Raw genomic sequence first — 15,321 nt, forward strand, 5'->3', positions numbered from 1 at the left:
GTAAAGCTCCTCAACTACTTTGAGTTAGTATATTTTATAATAGGAAATAATTGATATTGAAATTGATAAACATTATTTTGGGTTTGTGAGTAACTTCAGAAGGCCATTTGTAAACTTAGTTGATTTTGTTTTGTTTTGATGAGTGAATTCCTAATTTTTAATCAAGTTAGCTATGTCAAAGAAACATCAGTGAGTCACTTTTTAATCAGGAGTTTAGTTTCTAAATGTTTTTGAAAACTGGGTGATGCATCTGCTTTAGCCAGTCATTGAAGTCTTAATGTAAACCAATAATTTTCTTAAGCTAAAATTGAATGGGGTACTTCAATTGAAATAATTTGGCAATTTGAATGTTATGTAAAGTTTGAAGCAGTTTACTGCTTATGCTAACAGATGAAAAACATTTTTTTAAAGAAAAGGACATATCATATTTTTGGAAACCGTCAGTATTTTGCACAGTTTCAGTATGCACATGTTTCAGTTATCATGGTTTAGTTAACACCAGTTATCCAACAACATGGTTCACATTTTAGTTACCACCATACTTTGAGTAACTGCATAAAGTACCAACTTTGCTTCTAGCTCTTCAGTCTACAATTCACTGTGTCAGTAACATGTGTATCATGATCAGTGACCAGTCATATCACATATTTCAGTCTGTCCATGATTGGTTACTATATATTTGTGTTCATGCATAAGACAGCATACGTAGTTGTGTTGCTTCTTTTTCTCCCACTGATAAACTCATGAGATTTTTTTTAATGGATAACTGAAAGAGGGAATTGGCCAACAAAGATAAATGTTCAGCAGAAAAATCCAAAAAGTGGTGATGCCAGAACTGAAATTTGAATCAAGCATAAATGGAGTTATAGAAGAAACAGCTCACCATGGGAATGCGGGTGCTGTTGCCATTTGAGAGATTCTAGATATACAGCCAGAGGAATTTAGTGAAGGCAAACGTATTGACATAAATGAGATTAAGTGGTACGACAAAAAAGACAAAGATGTCTCAGAGGAAGTGACACCAGCAAAAAACTGCATATTAAAAGAACTCTCGGAGATATAGCATGGCATTGAAAGTACGCAGGATAAAATGTTGGAAATTGATCCAAACCTAGAAAGAGTATGATAATTTTCCAGGGCATAGACAAGTAGTATTTAAACTGTTCTTGGGGACTTCCCTGGTGGTCCAGTGGGTAAGACTCCACGCTCCCAATGCAGGGGGCCCGGGTTCGATCCCTGATCGGCGAACTAGATCCCACATGCATGCCTCAACTAAGAGTCCACATGCCGCAACTAAGAAGTCTGCATGCTGCAACTAAAGATCCCTCATGCAGCAAGACCTGGTGCAGCGAAAATAAATAAATGAATAAAACTACTCTTGGTAAGTTTTTACAAAGAAGTGTAACACTTCTCAATATTTCTAATGTTTTAAATTACAGTACAGTAAATACCAGTTTTATTATTTTTTCATTTGCCTGTATACACTTAAGAGTTTACACATTGCCTGCATATTGCAAATATTTATTGGTTTAATTCCATGTGCCAGGCCCTGGGCTCTGCCTTTTTAAAAATTTATTTATTTTACTTATTTATTTTCGGCTATGTTGGGTCTTCATTGCTGCACACGGGCTTTCTCTAGTTGCGGCGAACGGGGCCTACTCTTCCTTGCGGTGCACGTGTTTCTCATTGCGGTGGCTTCTCTTGTTGTGGAGCATGGGCTCTAGGCACACATGGGCTTCAGTAGTTGTGGCATGAGGGCTCAGTAGTTGTGGCTTGCGAGCTCTAGAGTGCAGGCTCAGTAGTTGTGGTGCACGGGTTTAGTTGCTCTGCGGCATGTGGGATCTTCCTGGACCAGGAGGGATCGAACCCGTGTCTCCTGCATTGGCAGGTGGATTCTTAACCACTGCACCACCAGGAAAGTCCCTGGGCTCTGCCTTTGAGGTACAAGATAAATAAGATCAAAGACCCATAATCGAGTGGAAGAAGGTAGTGACATAAAATCAATTATAATGAAGTGTGGTATATTATTCAGAGTGCTAAGATGTACGTAACTGCTTTAACAGGAGGGTCCGTGAAGGCTTGGAGATGGTAATATTTGGTTTTTGTGTAGGATTTTGTCAGCTTGATGAGGGGAGGAAGAGAAAGGTATCCAATCAAGGACGCACAAAACATCAAGTTGTTTCACAAACTGGGCCAGAGCATGAGCTGTACCTGGGGATAGCCAAGCAGTGTGGGGCACAGATGGTTAAGGTTTGTGTAACCTGCTAAGAGGTGATAAAACACTTCAGCAACAGAAGGACCTGTAAAGTTACGTAGAGAAGCAAAATGATCAGATTTGCATTTTAAAAGATAATTCAGATAGTTTTGTAAAAAATGGGATTATAGTAGTTCAGACAAGAGATGCTGAGGACTTAAGCTAGAGCAGTGTAATAAAAAGAAAGGAAGGGACAAATTTAACAGCTGCTTGAGAGGTAAATTCCATAGTACTTGGATAGAAAGAAAAACTGAGGAAGAAAGTAGACCTTGGAGAGAGAGATTCAATTTTAAAGATTTAAAGATTAGGTTAATATAATTACTATTTATATGATCTTGGTGTAGTCTCCCTTAATTTGTTGAATGGACGGGGTGAGTAGGGGACAGTTACTGAATTCTGGAATATTTACGTGCGTCATTGCTAGTGTTTCCTTTTTTCATTTTATTGATTAACAAAAGTGTATGTCAGCTGAGTGAGCTCTGGGACTTTTTTAAAGCAGTCTGTTTCTGCTTTTCATAGCTGTGGAAAATCAGGAATATACTTCTTTCTAGTATACTAATAACCCTATTATAGTAACTGATTCAGTCATAGATAGCCTTGTAGTAATGTAGTATAGAATACACCGCTGCGAATCTGTTGGGGATTATTCCTCTAGAATGAAGCGTAGTCTGGAAGGGAGGGTTACTCTTCTAAGATTAAAAATAATTGAGGCACTTACTTCTGGTCTCTGTAGAACAGTCTTAAGGGAGGAATGACTTGGAAGTTATTTCAATTATTTTTAGATGATAGAGTATTCATTTTATAATATAATTCTAGTTTCTAATGTAAAATCAAAAGTGGTTAATTACATTATTTTTCTAAATTATGTCTTTGCAGTTGATACCTGTTTGTGTTCTTCACTTATTTTGAACTCAGTTTAATTTTGCATAGTACTATACTCATTCTTCAAATAGTAAAATAGCTACTAACCATAACCTTTTTGAGTTTTATTGTCTGTAGCTGCCATTGTTAAATCAGTTAAAGACATGCATAATATAAATATTCCTTCACACTTGGTGTTTTGAGAGTGAACTGATGACTCACTTTGTAGTGTTGGCCGGTTCTAGGAAGGACCTCTTGAAACTAACCCTCACTTGAATCACAGTTTCCATGGTCTAGTCCTTAATTATCTGGTGTAATCCTTATCTTTCTTAGGATATATCTTGAATTGATTAGCTTCTTGGTGTATGGAGGGGACTGGGGTCCATTATATATAAATAAATTGACATTCCAAAGTATGGATGGTATTGGAACAGAGAAATGGAGTGGTTTGAGTGACTATTTCCCTGTAGCTCTTTGAGACCCTAATGAACTATCAGTCTTATAGGAAATAGGTATTTAGGAGTGAGGAAGAGGACAGATTGGACATCTGTAGGGAGGTAAAGAAATTATTAAATAAAGTGGAAATACCAGGTCTCTGTGTGCCTGGGAGACAGAGTTTGTTAACCTTGGGCAGAGCTGAGCGAACATAAATTTAGTCTGTGAGCCCATTTTCTCATGCTGACTCTTCAGTTGAGATGTCAGTTAGATACCTATTAGAACTGGATTCTGATCTTTCTGCCACTGTCTGCGTCCCTCACTTGGACTGTAAGTGACTCTTTGATAGGAGTTCTTACGAAACTAATTATATATTCCCATGGCCTAGTTTAGTGTCTGGCATATGGTAGGTCCCTGGAAAATGTTTATTGATTCATTTATTGGTTGTGTACCTGAAGAGCAACACTTTGTCCATTTTGCCTGTTTCCTTTTTTGAAGGTCTGAGTGATTAAAAACAAGAACACGAGGGCACATCCTAAAAACAAGGGAGCAGTATCCTCAGCTGCCTCACCTCTGAAATTAAAAGGAGTTTGGGAGGAGAGAGACCTAAAAGAGTGAGAGTGAGGAGTTCTTAAGGACAAAAGATGATGTGATCGAAAAGTGAAATTAATGTCCTTTACATTTCAATAAACATTAGGGATAACATTATAGAGATAATTTTTTAAACTTACTTAAGCATTAATTTTACTTGTAGACCTTGTCTTTACACATTATTGGCAATAACATTTCATTAGAAACATCAGAATAGTTGTATGTTTCAGGAATTAGAGAGGAAAGCAGAAGGTAAAGCGCTTCTGTTTTTAGGAGCTTTAGTAGAGGAAAGAAACCTTGGCTTAAGACAACAAATTGTAGCTGGGAAAGAGGAAGGAGGCCAGTTAATTCCTGGAGTTTATGGAAGGATGACGAGGGAGTAGCCAAGTGCCCTACTTTAGCAGGAAGCCCTTGTCTCCCTCACAACTTAACCAGCAACGCTGTCTTTCTTCCTCTCCATCCAACCCACAGTTTTCAGGTGCAACTTAGCAGTTTTCCTTACATCTCTAGTTGAACATCAGCCATATATTCTGCAAAAGCCTTATGATATCAGTTTAGTGTAATATTGCTAGTAGTATACTTTGGACTATTTTAGATTTGAGTAACAGTCTGATTTGGAACCTATTTATAATGTTTCTTTGTGGCAAATCTAAATTCTAAGACTTAAAGGAACTTTGGAACATAATCATTTCATATAGGAGGGATTGTCTTGAGCCAAAAGAAGATGTGAGAGAGAAGAGGGAAAAATCACTCCCCTGCTTAAAGTCGATTTCTAGACCCACACCCAGAGTGGTTTGGGCTGAGTCCAGGCATTACTCTATTTGAAAAGTTGCTCAGATAATTCTAATGCCAAACAAGCTGAAAAACACTGCTCTAGTGGCTTCTCTCACACACATAATAAAAGCTAAACGACTTTATAATATACAAGGCTTCTGCCGAGCTCTCTGATGCTTCACCTCCTCAATTCTAGTCATATTGGCCTTCTTCAAAGATGCTGGAACTTTGTTCTTCTCATCACTGTATCTCTAGCACTAGAATAGTGCCTTCTGGCACATAGTAAATGTTCAGTAGATATTTGTGGAATTAATGAATATTTTATAGATGCTGTTTGTTCTTGTTCTGTAGTAGTGATTATCTTATAATTAATGCTGATTAGGTTGCTGGTATTTTGAGTCTTCAAGAATGCTACCAAAAATTATACTATTTGAACATATGTTACAGGCTCCCATAGTCCAACCATTCCATCTTCTAACACTGACTACTACTTTTGCTGTCAGAATGCCTGCTTTTCTCTGTTTTTGTCTCTTGGCATGTGCCCTATCAACACTTCAGATCTTTTCTGGTGTCCTGTTTCTGCTTTTATTTGGGGTAATTTTTCTTTCCTATATTGTTACTTATCTACTATTTTCTGTGGGTAAAAAAGACTGATTTTACAGGTGTCGCCAGTCAGTAAAAGATTTTCTCTCTTTCTGTGGGTAAACAAACTATTCATAGGTTTCTAGTACACAATCTTTGGATTATATGTCCTTGTCAATGTTTATTCTTATTGGATGCAGGGGTGCCGTTCCTTTGGTGTAAAAAACCCAAGGTGGAATTGATGGGGAGGGTTAAATTTTTAAAGAGGAAGATCACGGGAAGTACCTGTTTTTGAGGTCAGCGTTTGAAGCCTAATTGATGCAAAGTTGAGATTTTATTGCATCCGGGCCTACAAAGTCTTTCTGTAAAAAGTCCACGTAGTAAATATTTCAGCCTTGGTGAGTTAACTGCTTGAGTGTAGGGTGGCCAGCCCATGCGTGGCAGCTGGGGAAATGCTGGGAATTGAGTGGCCCTACGAGCAACCCTCAACCAAGGAATTGGATAGATGCCCCAGCTTTCTCTTTCCTTAGGGGAATAATTCTAAGTCATGTTCTATGTAATTCCTCGGAGGATATCTCACAGGACTGAACTCCAGTTATCCACAGAAGTTAATGAATCCTTAATAGACTTTTCTCCCTCTGTTTTGCTTTTCCTAATCCCCTCAGGTATGCTTCCTGGGGTCCCCCCACCCCCACCCCAAATAAGCTACTTGTGCCAAAGTTCTTATTTCAGGATTGTCTTTTGATTTAAGTCAAAGGGAACCCAAATGACTTAAGTCAGTATTTACAAAACTATTATTATTATTAGCGGTGTACAGCTTTTTCCTCTCTTCTCCCCCCACTGGAAATATATGTTGTAGCTTCCTTAATGGTTGATATTGGGAGCAGAAGTGAATGGATTGAGATATGAGGAAGAAAGTATTAGATACCTACCTACAATTAATTCAGTTCAGGTCTGCCTTGCGCTGCTTGGTTACTATCATTCTTTACAAATTATCTTTTTCTGCCTTGGGTTCTTCATTCCTGAAGAAAAAAGTAAACCATCTGTAATGTGTGTGACATTTACCTCATAGTATATGAAAAGGTCCCAGCCTTGGTTGTGCTCTTATGAGCTAGATCAGATTTGTTGTTTCTAAAAGTTAGTTGATAAATTCTGTGCTGGAAAATAATTTAAGATGCAGGGTATTATATACATTGTGTCACAACTAAGTAGTTGTAAAATATGTATTTCTGCAGCCAAACTTCAAATAACATAATTGGGCTTTCCCAAAACAAATATTGAAATTTCAAAATGGCAATATAATCACAAGTAATTACAGTTCTCCCATTAAAGTACTTACTAATTAAAATATTTTTTAAAAATGGCTGGGGGAATTGAAAGTCTTTTTCCCACCTGTGATGTGTTTCTTCCATAATGAGGAGAAGTTAATTATATCAAGTAAATTTCACCATTATAGAAAGTGTTTCTAGGCTCATAATCAGTGTGGTGGTTTGATTTTTTACTCTGAAGCTTTCTGGTAGACAGGTGCTAAAAAAGAAATTTCAGGTTAGTGTATACTTTTAAATTTATCTTCTTAAAATTGAACAATTCTTTTTAAAACTGTATTAAGATGAACTTTATATCAGAATCATGATAATATTTTTCATTTTTATTTTCTTCCCCTGGAAAGCTTTGTTTGGCTAATACTGTTTTTTAAAAAAAAATATCCTGTCCCCCTTTTTTGGTTCTTAGTTTATCATATAATTGATCCAAAAAGTCTTTACTTTTATTGCTACTTTAAGAACTCGCTAAAGTTGGCTTTTATTTGCAAGTTTATTGTTACGATCTGCTATATCTGGGGGTAGCCAAATCTTGTGTAAATTATACTCTTTATTTGGTATAAATTTATTTTCATTTAATTTAATTGCATAAGGATGTTAAAGAGTATAAGAGATATTAATGTTTTCTCTTGTACCGAAATATATTGGGGAAAAAAAGTTGGACAGTGTGACTTATAAGTTACTTTTCTTGGAATGTATTTGGGTGTGTGGTTGGGAGTGTAGTTTTTTTGTTTTTGTTTTCTCTTAATAAGTTATTAAGTGTTACTCGTGGATGTTTTCTTTTCCAGTCTCTTCTTTACCTAGGATGTTGGGTTTTGTTCACTTTGGTTCCATCTTACTTTTCACCACTGATTAACCTCAGCATGCCTCTGCAGCCTCATATATCTCAGCCTTCTCACCTATTTTATCATCAGAATATTGTCCATTCCTCGAGGCTGGGCTCAGAATCCACCAACTCCGCCTCATCATTAATCCTTGTTCCCCAGGGTTCTCTTTGTTCTCGGAATGCCTACAGAGAGTACTTACTCTCTTCCTCATTGTGTGTCCCCCTTAAGCATTACTAGGTTACCCTGTGTATTCTGCCTCAGCTCCCTTCTATACTAGTTTTCAAGGGCAGAATGTTTTCTCAGCTATTTAGTATTTCTTTTGTACCTATCACAAAACGGGCACTTAGTATTTAATTAGTTGATCATATTAAATACCCAGTTATTTAGTTTTCTGCTTATGATCTCTCTCAAGGTGATCTTGATGATTTTTAGAAGTGTTTTGTTTGTTTGTTTAACAGATGTAAAAAAAGATTGGTCTGACCACGCTCTGTGGTGGGAAAAGAAGAGAACTTGGCTCCTCAAGACACATTGGACCTTGGACAAGTATGGCGTTCAGGCAGATGCTAAGCTTCAGTTCACCCCCCAGCACAAGCTGCTCCGCCTGCAACTTCCCAACATGAAGTATGTGAAGGTGAAAGTGAATTTCTCTGACAGAGTCTTCAAAGCTGTTTCTGACATCTGTAAGACTTTTAGTAAGTATTAGATAAATTCATGAAATTATGAGTTGCGTGATATGTATATGACTGATGACTGACATTGAGTTTATCTCAAGGAGTAGGGATTGGGGTGAGCTATCTGTGTTTGTGTATTTGTGAAAATATTACTTTATTCTTTAAAGTTTTTATATTACTTTAAGGTAAAGAAATGTTAAGGTAGAACAGGAGGTGTCTAGTATTTCCCTATTAGAAATATATATTATTATTTAATACCTCATTCTGATGACTTTATTTTCATGGGAAGGAGAAGAGAACAGGCAGTTATTTGCAGAGTGATGTAGCTTTTGTAGTATTTCCTTCAACGTAAGTCAATATTCAGTTTTAGTGATTCAGGCAGATTGTGTTCCTTCCTTGAAGGCCTGACACAGCTCCTAAGGAAATGACCGTGAGTGTTGTCGTCCTTAACCAGTCTACAATTTGAAAACTCTTGTAGCAGTTCTGTTTATGTTTTCTGAAATGAGATGTAGATTACTTTTGGCTGACCCAATTCTGTCACATGACAGGAAATATTCAACCATCAGAGAAAATGTGAACCATTGTCATTACCATTAGTACATAACTCCATTGTACCATAGATTTGGGGGAGATACAGGACGTTACTGTATTGTTCTAATGACTCAAATTACGAGGTTTTTTTTAATGTTTAATGGAATTTCTAAGACAAAAATTAAAATACAGAAAAATATAAAGAATTATGTAACACTTACCTAAATCCTATTATCTAGAATTAATAGCTGATATTTTATCATTTTGCTAAACTATTTTTTAAGTCAAAATAATAGAGGTAAAGTTCTTGATACATATTCTCCTCCAATCTCCCTTCACAGAGCAACTACTGCATAAGGTTAATATGTATCTTTCCAGTACTTTTGAAAGTATGTAAACATCCATACATGTATCCACATCTGTGAGTGTGTATATCCAAAAACAAAATGTTCCTGCAGTTGCTGTGCAGGTATCTTCTTAATGCCGTTTTGCACGAGTGTGGAGGAATTTCTCTTTTGTGTTTGTGTAGAAGTAGAAAGTAGAATTGCTGTGTTTTAAGTGTACACATAATTCATTTCAGATACCGTCAAATTGCTCTCCCAAGTGGTTATACCAGTTTACATTCCAACCGTCAGTGTGTGAAAACCCATTGCCTCAAGTTGTCACTAACACTTGAATGTTGTCAGTTTTTAGTGTTTGCTTCTCTGAGTGAAAAAATACAGTATTTCATTTTAGTTTATAAAGATAACTATGTTTTTATGTCTTTACTGGCCATTTCAGTTTCTTTATTGAATTGCCTGTTTATATCATTTATCAGTTTTTTTAATAAACTTTTTTTACAGCAGTTTTAGGTTCACAGCAAAATTAAGCAGAAAGTACAGAGTGTTCCCATTTACCCTCATTCCCACACATACAACCTCCCCACTATCAAGACCCCACACCAGACTGGGACATTTGTTGTAATGATAAACCTTCATTGATACATCATTATCATCCAGACTCCATGGTTTACGTTAGCGTTTACTCTTGGTGTTGTACAGTCTGCAGCTTTGGACAAATGTATAATGACATATCCATCATTGTAATGTCATACAGAATAGTTTCACTGCCCTGAAAATCTGTACTCTGCCTTTTCATCCCTCCCCTACCAACCCCTGGCAATTGTTAATCTGTTTACTGTCTCCATAGTTTTGCCTTTTACAGAATGTCATACAATTGGAATCATACAATACGTAGCTTTTCAGATTGGTGTCTTTTGCTTAGTAATGTACATTTAAGTTTCCTTCATGTCTTTTTGTAGCTTGGTGACTCATTTTTTTAAGCGCTGAATAATATCCCATTGTCTGGATGTACCACAGTTTATTTTCCACACCTAATTACAGATATCTTGGTTATTTCCAAGTTTTGCAATTATAAATAAAGCTGCTGTAAACATTCATGTACCGGTTTTTTTTTTGTGAACATGTGTTTTTTACTCCTTTGGGTAAATACTAAGGAGTATGATTGTTGGATCATATGGTAAGAATATGCTTAGTTTTGTAGGAAACCGCTAAATTGTCTTCCAAAGTAGCTATACCATTTTGCATTCACATTCAGCAGTGAATGAGAATTCCTGTTGCTCTTGAATTCTCACCAGCATTTGGTGTTGTCAGTGTTCTGGACTGTGGCCATTCTTATAGATGTATAGTGGTATATCATTGTTTTAATTTTGCATTTCCGTGATGTGAAACATCTTTTCATACGCTCATTTGCCATCTGTACATCTTCTTTGGTGAGGTATCTGTTAAAGTCTGTGGCCTATTTTTCAGTCAAGTTTTTGTTTTTTTACTGTTGAGTTTTAATAGTTCTTTGTATATTTTGGGTAACAGTCCTTTATCAGATATGTCTTGCAAATATTTTATCCCAGTCAGTGGCTTATCTTTTCATTATCTTTGGCAGTTTCTTTCACAGAGCAGAAATTTTTAATTTTTATAAAGTCTGGCTTATCAGTTATTTCTTTCATGGATCATGCCTTTGTTATCATATCTAAAAAGTCATCACCAAACCCAAGGTCATCTAGAGTTTTTTCAATGTTATCTTTTAAGGCTTTTACAGTTTACATTTAGGTCTGTGATCCATTTTGAGTTCATTTTTGTGAAGGGTGTGTGGTCTGGGTCTAGATTCATTTTTTTGCATGTGGATGTCCAGTTGTTATAGCACTGTTTATTGAAAAGTTATCTTTTCTCTATCGTGTTGCCTTTGCTGCTTTGTCAAAGACCAGTTGACTATATTTATATGTCGCTTGCTGGGCTCTATATTCTTTTTCATTGATCTGTTTGCTGTCCTTTTGCCAATACCACCTTGTCTTGATTACTGGAGCTTTTTACAGTAAGGATTGAAGTCAGGTAGCATCAATCCTCCAAATTTGCTCTTCTCCTTCAATATTGTGTTGGGTATCCTGGGTCTCTTGCCTTTCCATATAAACTTTAGAATTAGTTTGTCAGTATCCATAACATAACTTGCTGAGATTTTGTTTGGGATTGCATTGAATCTATAGATCAAGCTGAGAAGAACTGACATCTTGACAGATCAAGTCTTCCTGACCATGAACATGGAATGTCTCTCCCCTTATTTCTTTCTTTAATTTCTTTCATCACAGTTTTGTAGTTCTCCTTATATAGATCCTGTGCATATTTTGTCATATTTATATGTAAGTATTTTACTTTTTGGTGCTAATGTAAATAGTATTGTGTTTTACATTTCAAATTCCACATGCTCACTGCTGGAAAGCAATTTACTTTTTTTTTTTGCAGTACGCGGGCCTCTCACTGTTGTGGCCTCTCCCATTGCAGAGCACAGGCTCTGGACGCGCAGGCTCAGCGGCCATGGCTCACGGGCCCAGCCGCTCCGCGGCATGTGGGATCTTCCCAGACTGGGGCATGAACCCGTGTCCCCTGCATTGACAGGCGGACTCTCAACCACTGTGCCACCAGGGAAGCCCGCAATTTACTTTTGTATATTAACCTTGTGTCCTTTACCTTGCGATAATTGTTTATTTGTTTCTGGAGTTTTTGTCACTTCTTTTAGATTTTCTGTAGAGATGATCATGTTATCTGTGAACAAAGACAGATTTCTTCCTTCCCAATCTGTACACTTTTTATTTCCTTTTCTTGTCTTATTGTATAAGCTAGGGCTTCCAGTACAATATTGAAAAGCAGTGTTATGAGAGGACATCCTTGCCTTGTTCCTGTTATAGTGGGAAAGCTTCTAGTTTCTCATCATTATGTATGTTGTTAGCTGAAGGTTTTTTGTAGATACTCTTTATCAAGTTGAGGAAGTGTTCCCCAGCCACGGATTGAACTTGGACCGCAGCAGTGAAAGCGCTGAATCCTAACCACTAGACCACCAGGGAGATCATAACAAGCCACACAGCACAGCCAAAAAGAAAAAACTTGAGGAAGTGTTCCCCTCTATTTTAGTTTGCCGTGTTTTATCATGAATAAGTGTTGGATTTTGTCATGCTTTTTTTTTTTAACACCTATTGATACGGTCATGTGATTTTTCCTCTTCAGCCTTTTGATGTGATGGGTTATATTGATTTTTGGATGTTGAACCAGCCTCGCATACTTGGCATAAATCCCACTTGGTCATGGTGTATAATTCTATTTATACATTGTTGGATTCGATTTGCTAATAGTTTATTAAAGATTTTGCATTTATGTTCATTAGAGATATTGGTCTGTAGTCTTCTTTTCTTGCAATGGCTTTGTTTGATTTTAGTATTAGAGTAATGCTGGCTTCATAGAATGAATTAGGAAATATTTCCTCTGCTTCTATCTTCTGAAAGAGATTATAGAGAATTAGTATAATTTCTTCCTCAGATGTCAAGAAAAAAGCTCCTTGACATGGGTTTTGGCAGTGACTTTCTGGATATAACACCTAAAGCACAAGCAAAAATAAACAAGTAGAATTACGTCAAACAAAAAAATTTTCTGCATGGCCAAAGAAATGACCAACAAAATGAAAAACAACCAGTGGAATGGGAAAAATTATCTGCAATCCATATATCTGATGAGTTAATACCCAAAATATATAAAGAGCTCATACAGCTTAATAGCAAAAAATCCCCAAATAATCCACTTTTAAAAATGGGCAAAGGACCTGAACGGACATTTTTCCAAACATGTTCAAAAGGTACATGGAAATGTGCTTAACATCACTAATCATTAGGGAAATACAAATTGAAACCACAATGAGATATATCTCACACTTGTTAGAATGGTTATCAAAAAGACAAGTGATACATGCTGGCAAGGATGTAGAGAAAAGGGAACCCTTGTGCACTGTTGGTGGGATTGTAAATTGATGTAGCCACTATGGAAAACTGTATGGAGGTTCCTCAAAAAACTAAAAGTAGGACTACCATATGATCCAGCAGTTCTACTTCTGGGAGTATATCCAAAGGAAATGAAAGCACTGTGTCGGAGAGATAGCTGCACCTCCATGTTTATAGCAGCATTATTTATAATAGCCAAGACATGGAAACAGCCTAAGGGGAGGAATTGGATTAAGGTAGTCAAAAGGTACAAACTTCCAGTTACAAGATAAGTAAGTACTGGGGATGTGGTATATAGCACGATGACTAGAGTTAACACTACTGTATGGTTTATTTGGAAGTTGTTAAGAGAGTAGATCGTAAGAGTTCTTACCATAAGCAAAATAAACTTTCTTTGGGTATCTGTATGAGATAATGGATGTTAACTAAATTTACTGTGGTAATATTATGTAAGTCAAGTCATTATGCTGTGCACCTTAAACCTACACAGTGTTGCATGTCAGTTATACCTCAGTAAAACTAGAAAAAATGTTCGGTAGAATTCACCAGTGAACCTGTCTGGCCCTAGTGCTTTCTGTTTTGGAAGGTTATTAGTTATTGATTCAATTTCTTTAATAGGTATAGACTTATTCAGATTGTCTATTTCTTGTGTGAGTTTTGGCAGACTGCTAAGTTTTTTATTTGATAAAAAGTATCTTGATTTTTTTTATAACATAACTCTTAAGAAGATGCTTCTGTGTAATGATTAAATGAGGTTTTTAGTTACATTTTCCTTTCCTTTTTGAAAGAAACACTGCTGGCAAAGCATGCTAAATTCTTTTATGTAAGGTGGGTTCTGACATGCAGGCTTTACAAATGACGAGCCTTTTTAAGAGTGAATGGGAAGTTCATTTGTATCATTTTTTTAGATTCTACATATAAATGGTATCATATGATATTTATCTTTCTCTGTCTGACTTCATTTCCTATGATAATCTCTAGGTCCATCTGTTACTGCTAATGGCATTATTTCATTCTTTTTTTATGGCTGAGTAATATTCCATTACATATACACACATACACTCACACACCCCACATCTTCTTTATGCATTCATCTGTCAATGGACATTTAGGTTGCTTCCATTAGATTATTTATTTTATTTTTTTCCAGTGGTTTAGATGTAGGAATAGAAATTCACTATTTTTATTACCTTTCAAAACAAAATTGAATATGTTGAAGCCATAGGACTTTATAGACATTGCCTTTTAAAGGAAACTTCAGGCAGGACAGTTAATTTAGATACTTCAGAGAGGAAATGCTAGGAAGTTGGAAAAAAGATATCAGAGAATTCAGTGATTATGGGAAAACAATTAGGTTTCTAAGTGTAATATTGCTTTACAGTGATAATATCAAATTGGCATGCAACATAGTTGATAGACCATTTACTTTTTTTTTTTTTTTTTTTTTTTTGCGGTACTCGGGCCTCTCACTGTTGTGGCCACTCCCGTTGTGGAGCACAGGCTCCGGACGCGCAGGCTTAGTGGCCATGGCTCACGGGCCCAGCTGTTCCGCGGCATGTGGGATCTTCCCGGACTGGGGCACGAACCCGTGTCCCCTTGCATTGACAGGCGGACTCTCAACCACTGCGCCACCAGGGAAGCCCAGACCATTTACTTTTAATGTGATTATCAGTGTCGTTGAGTTTAAATCTGTCACCTTGGTATTTGTTTTTTATATGGTATTTATTTTAAGGTTTCTGTGTGCTCTGTTTTTTTTCTTTTCCCTCTCTTCTTTTAAATTGAGGGGGGTTTGTTTGTTACAGTTACGTTTATTGTCACCTGTGACTTACTAGCTATTACCACTTTTGTCTTTTTAGTGGTTGTTCTGGGGTTACAGTGTATGACGTTAACTTTATTCACATTCTGTGTTCAAATAGTATACCATTTCACACATAGTATAATAATCTTAAAACAGTATAGTTCCATTTCCCCTTTCCTGTTCTTTGTGCTATTGTCATATGTGTTACTTTCAAATATGCTAAAACTCAATGTTATTTTCCCCTAAAACAATAATTGTCTTTTTAAATATTAAAAAATAAGAAAAACGGTCTTTTATAATTGCCCATGCATTTATCATTTTTCACTGCTCTTTGTAAGAATACTTTCCATGTGATACCCTTTT

At 36.5% G+C, this 15,321-nt stretch overlaps 1 protein-coding gene across 2 annotated transcripts in view; it reads left to right on the plus strand.

The window, feature by feature from the left end:
• Positions 1–15,321, plus strand: part of FERMT2 (FERM domain containing kindlin 2) — a 70,920-nt gene that overhangs the window by 12,975 nt on the left and 42,624 nt on the right. For both annotated transcript variants that reach the window (XM_065901396.1, XM_065901389.1), the window contains exon 2: positions 8,102–8,335. In XM_065901396.1, the coding sequence (XP_065757468.1) occupies positions 8,102–8,335 (234 nt within the window). The remainder of the gene's footprint in view (positions 1–8,101; positions 8,336–15,321) is intronic.

This window comes from Phocoena phocoena, chromosome 2 (assembly GCF_963924675.1).
Source record: "Phocoena phocoena chromosome 2, mPhoPho1.1, whole genome shotgun sequence".
Lineage (NCBI taxonomy): Eukaryota > Metazoa > Chordata > Mammalia > Artiodactyla > Phocoenidae > Phocoena > Phocoena phocoena.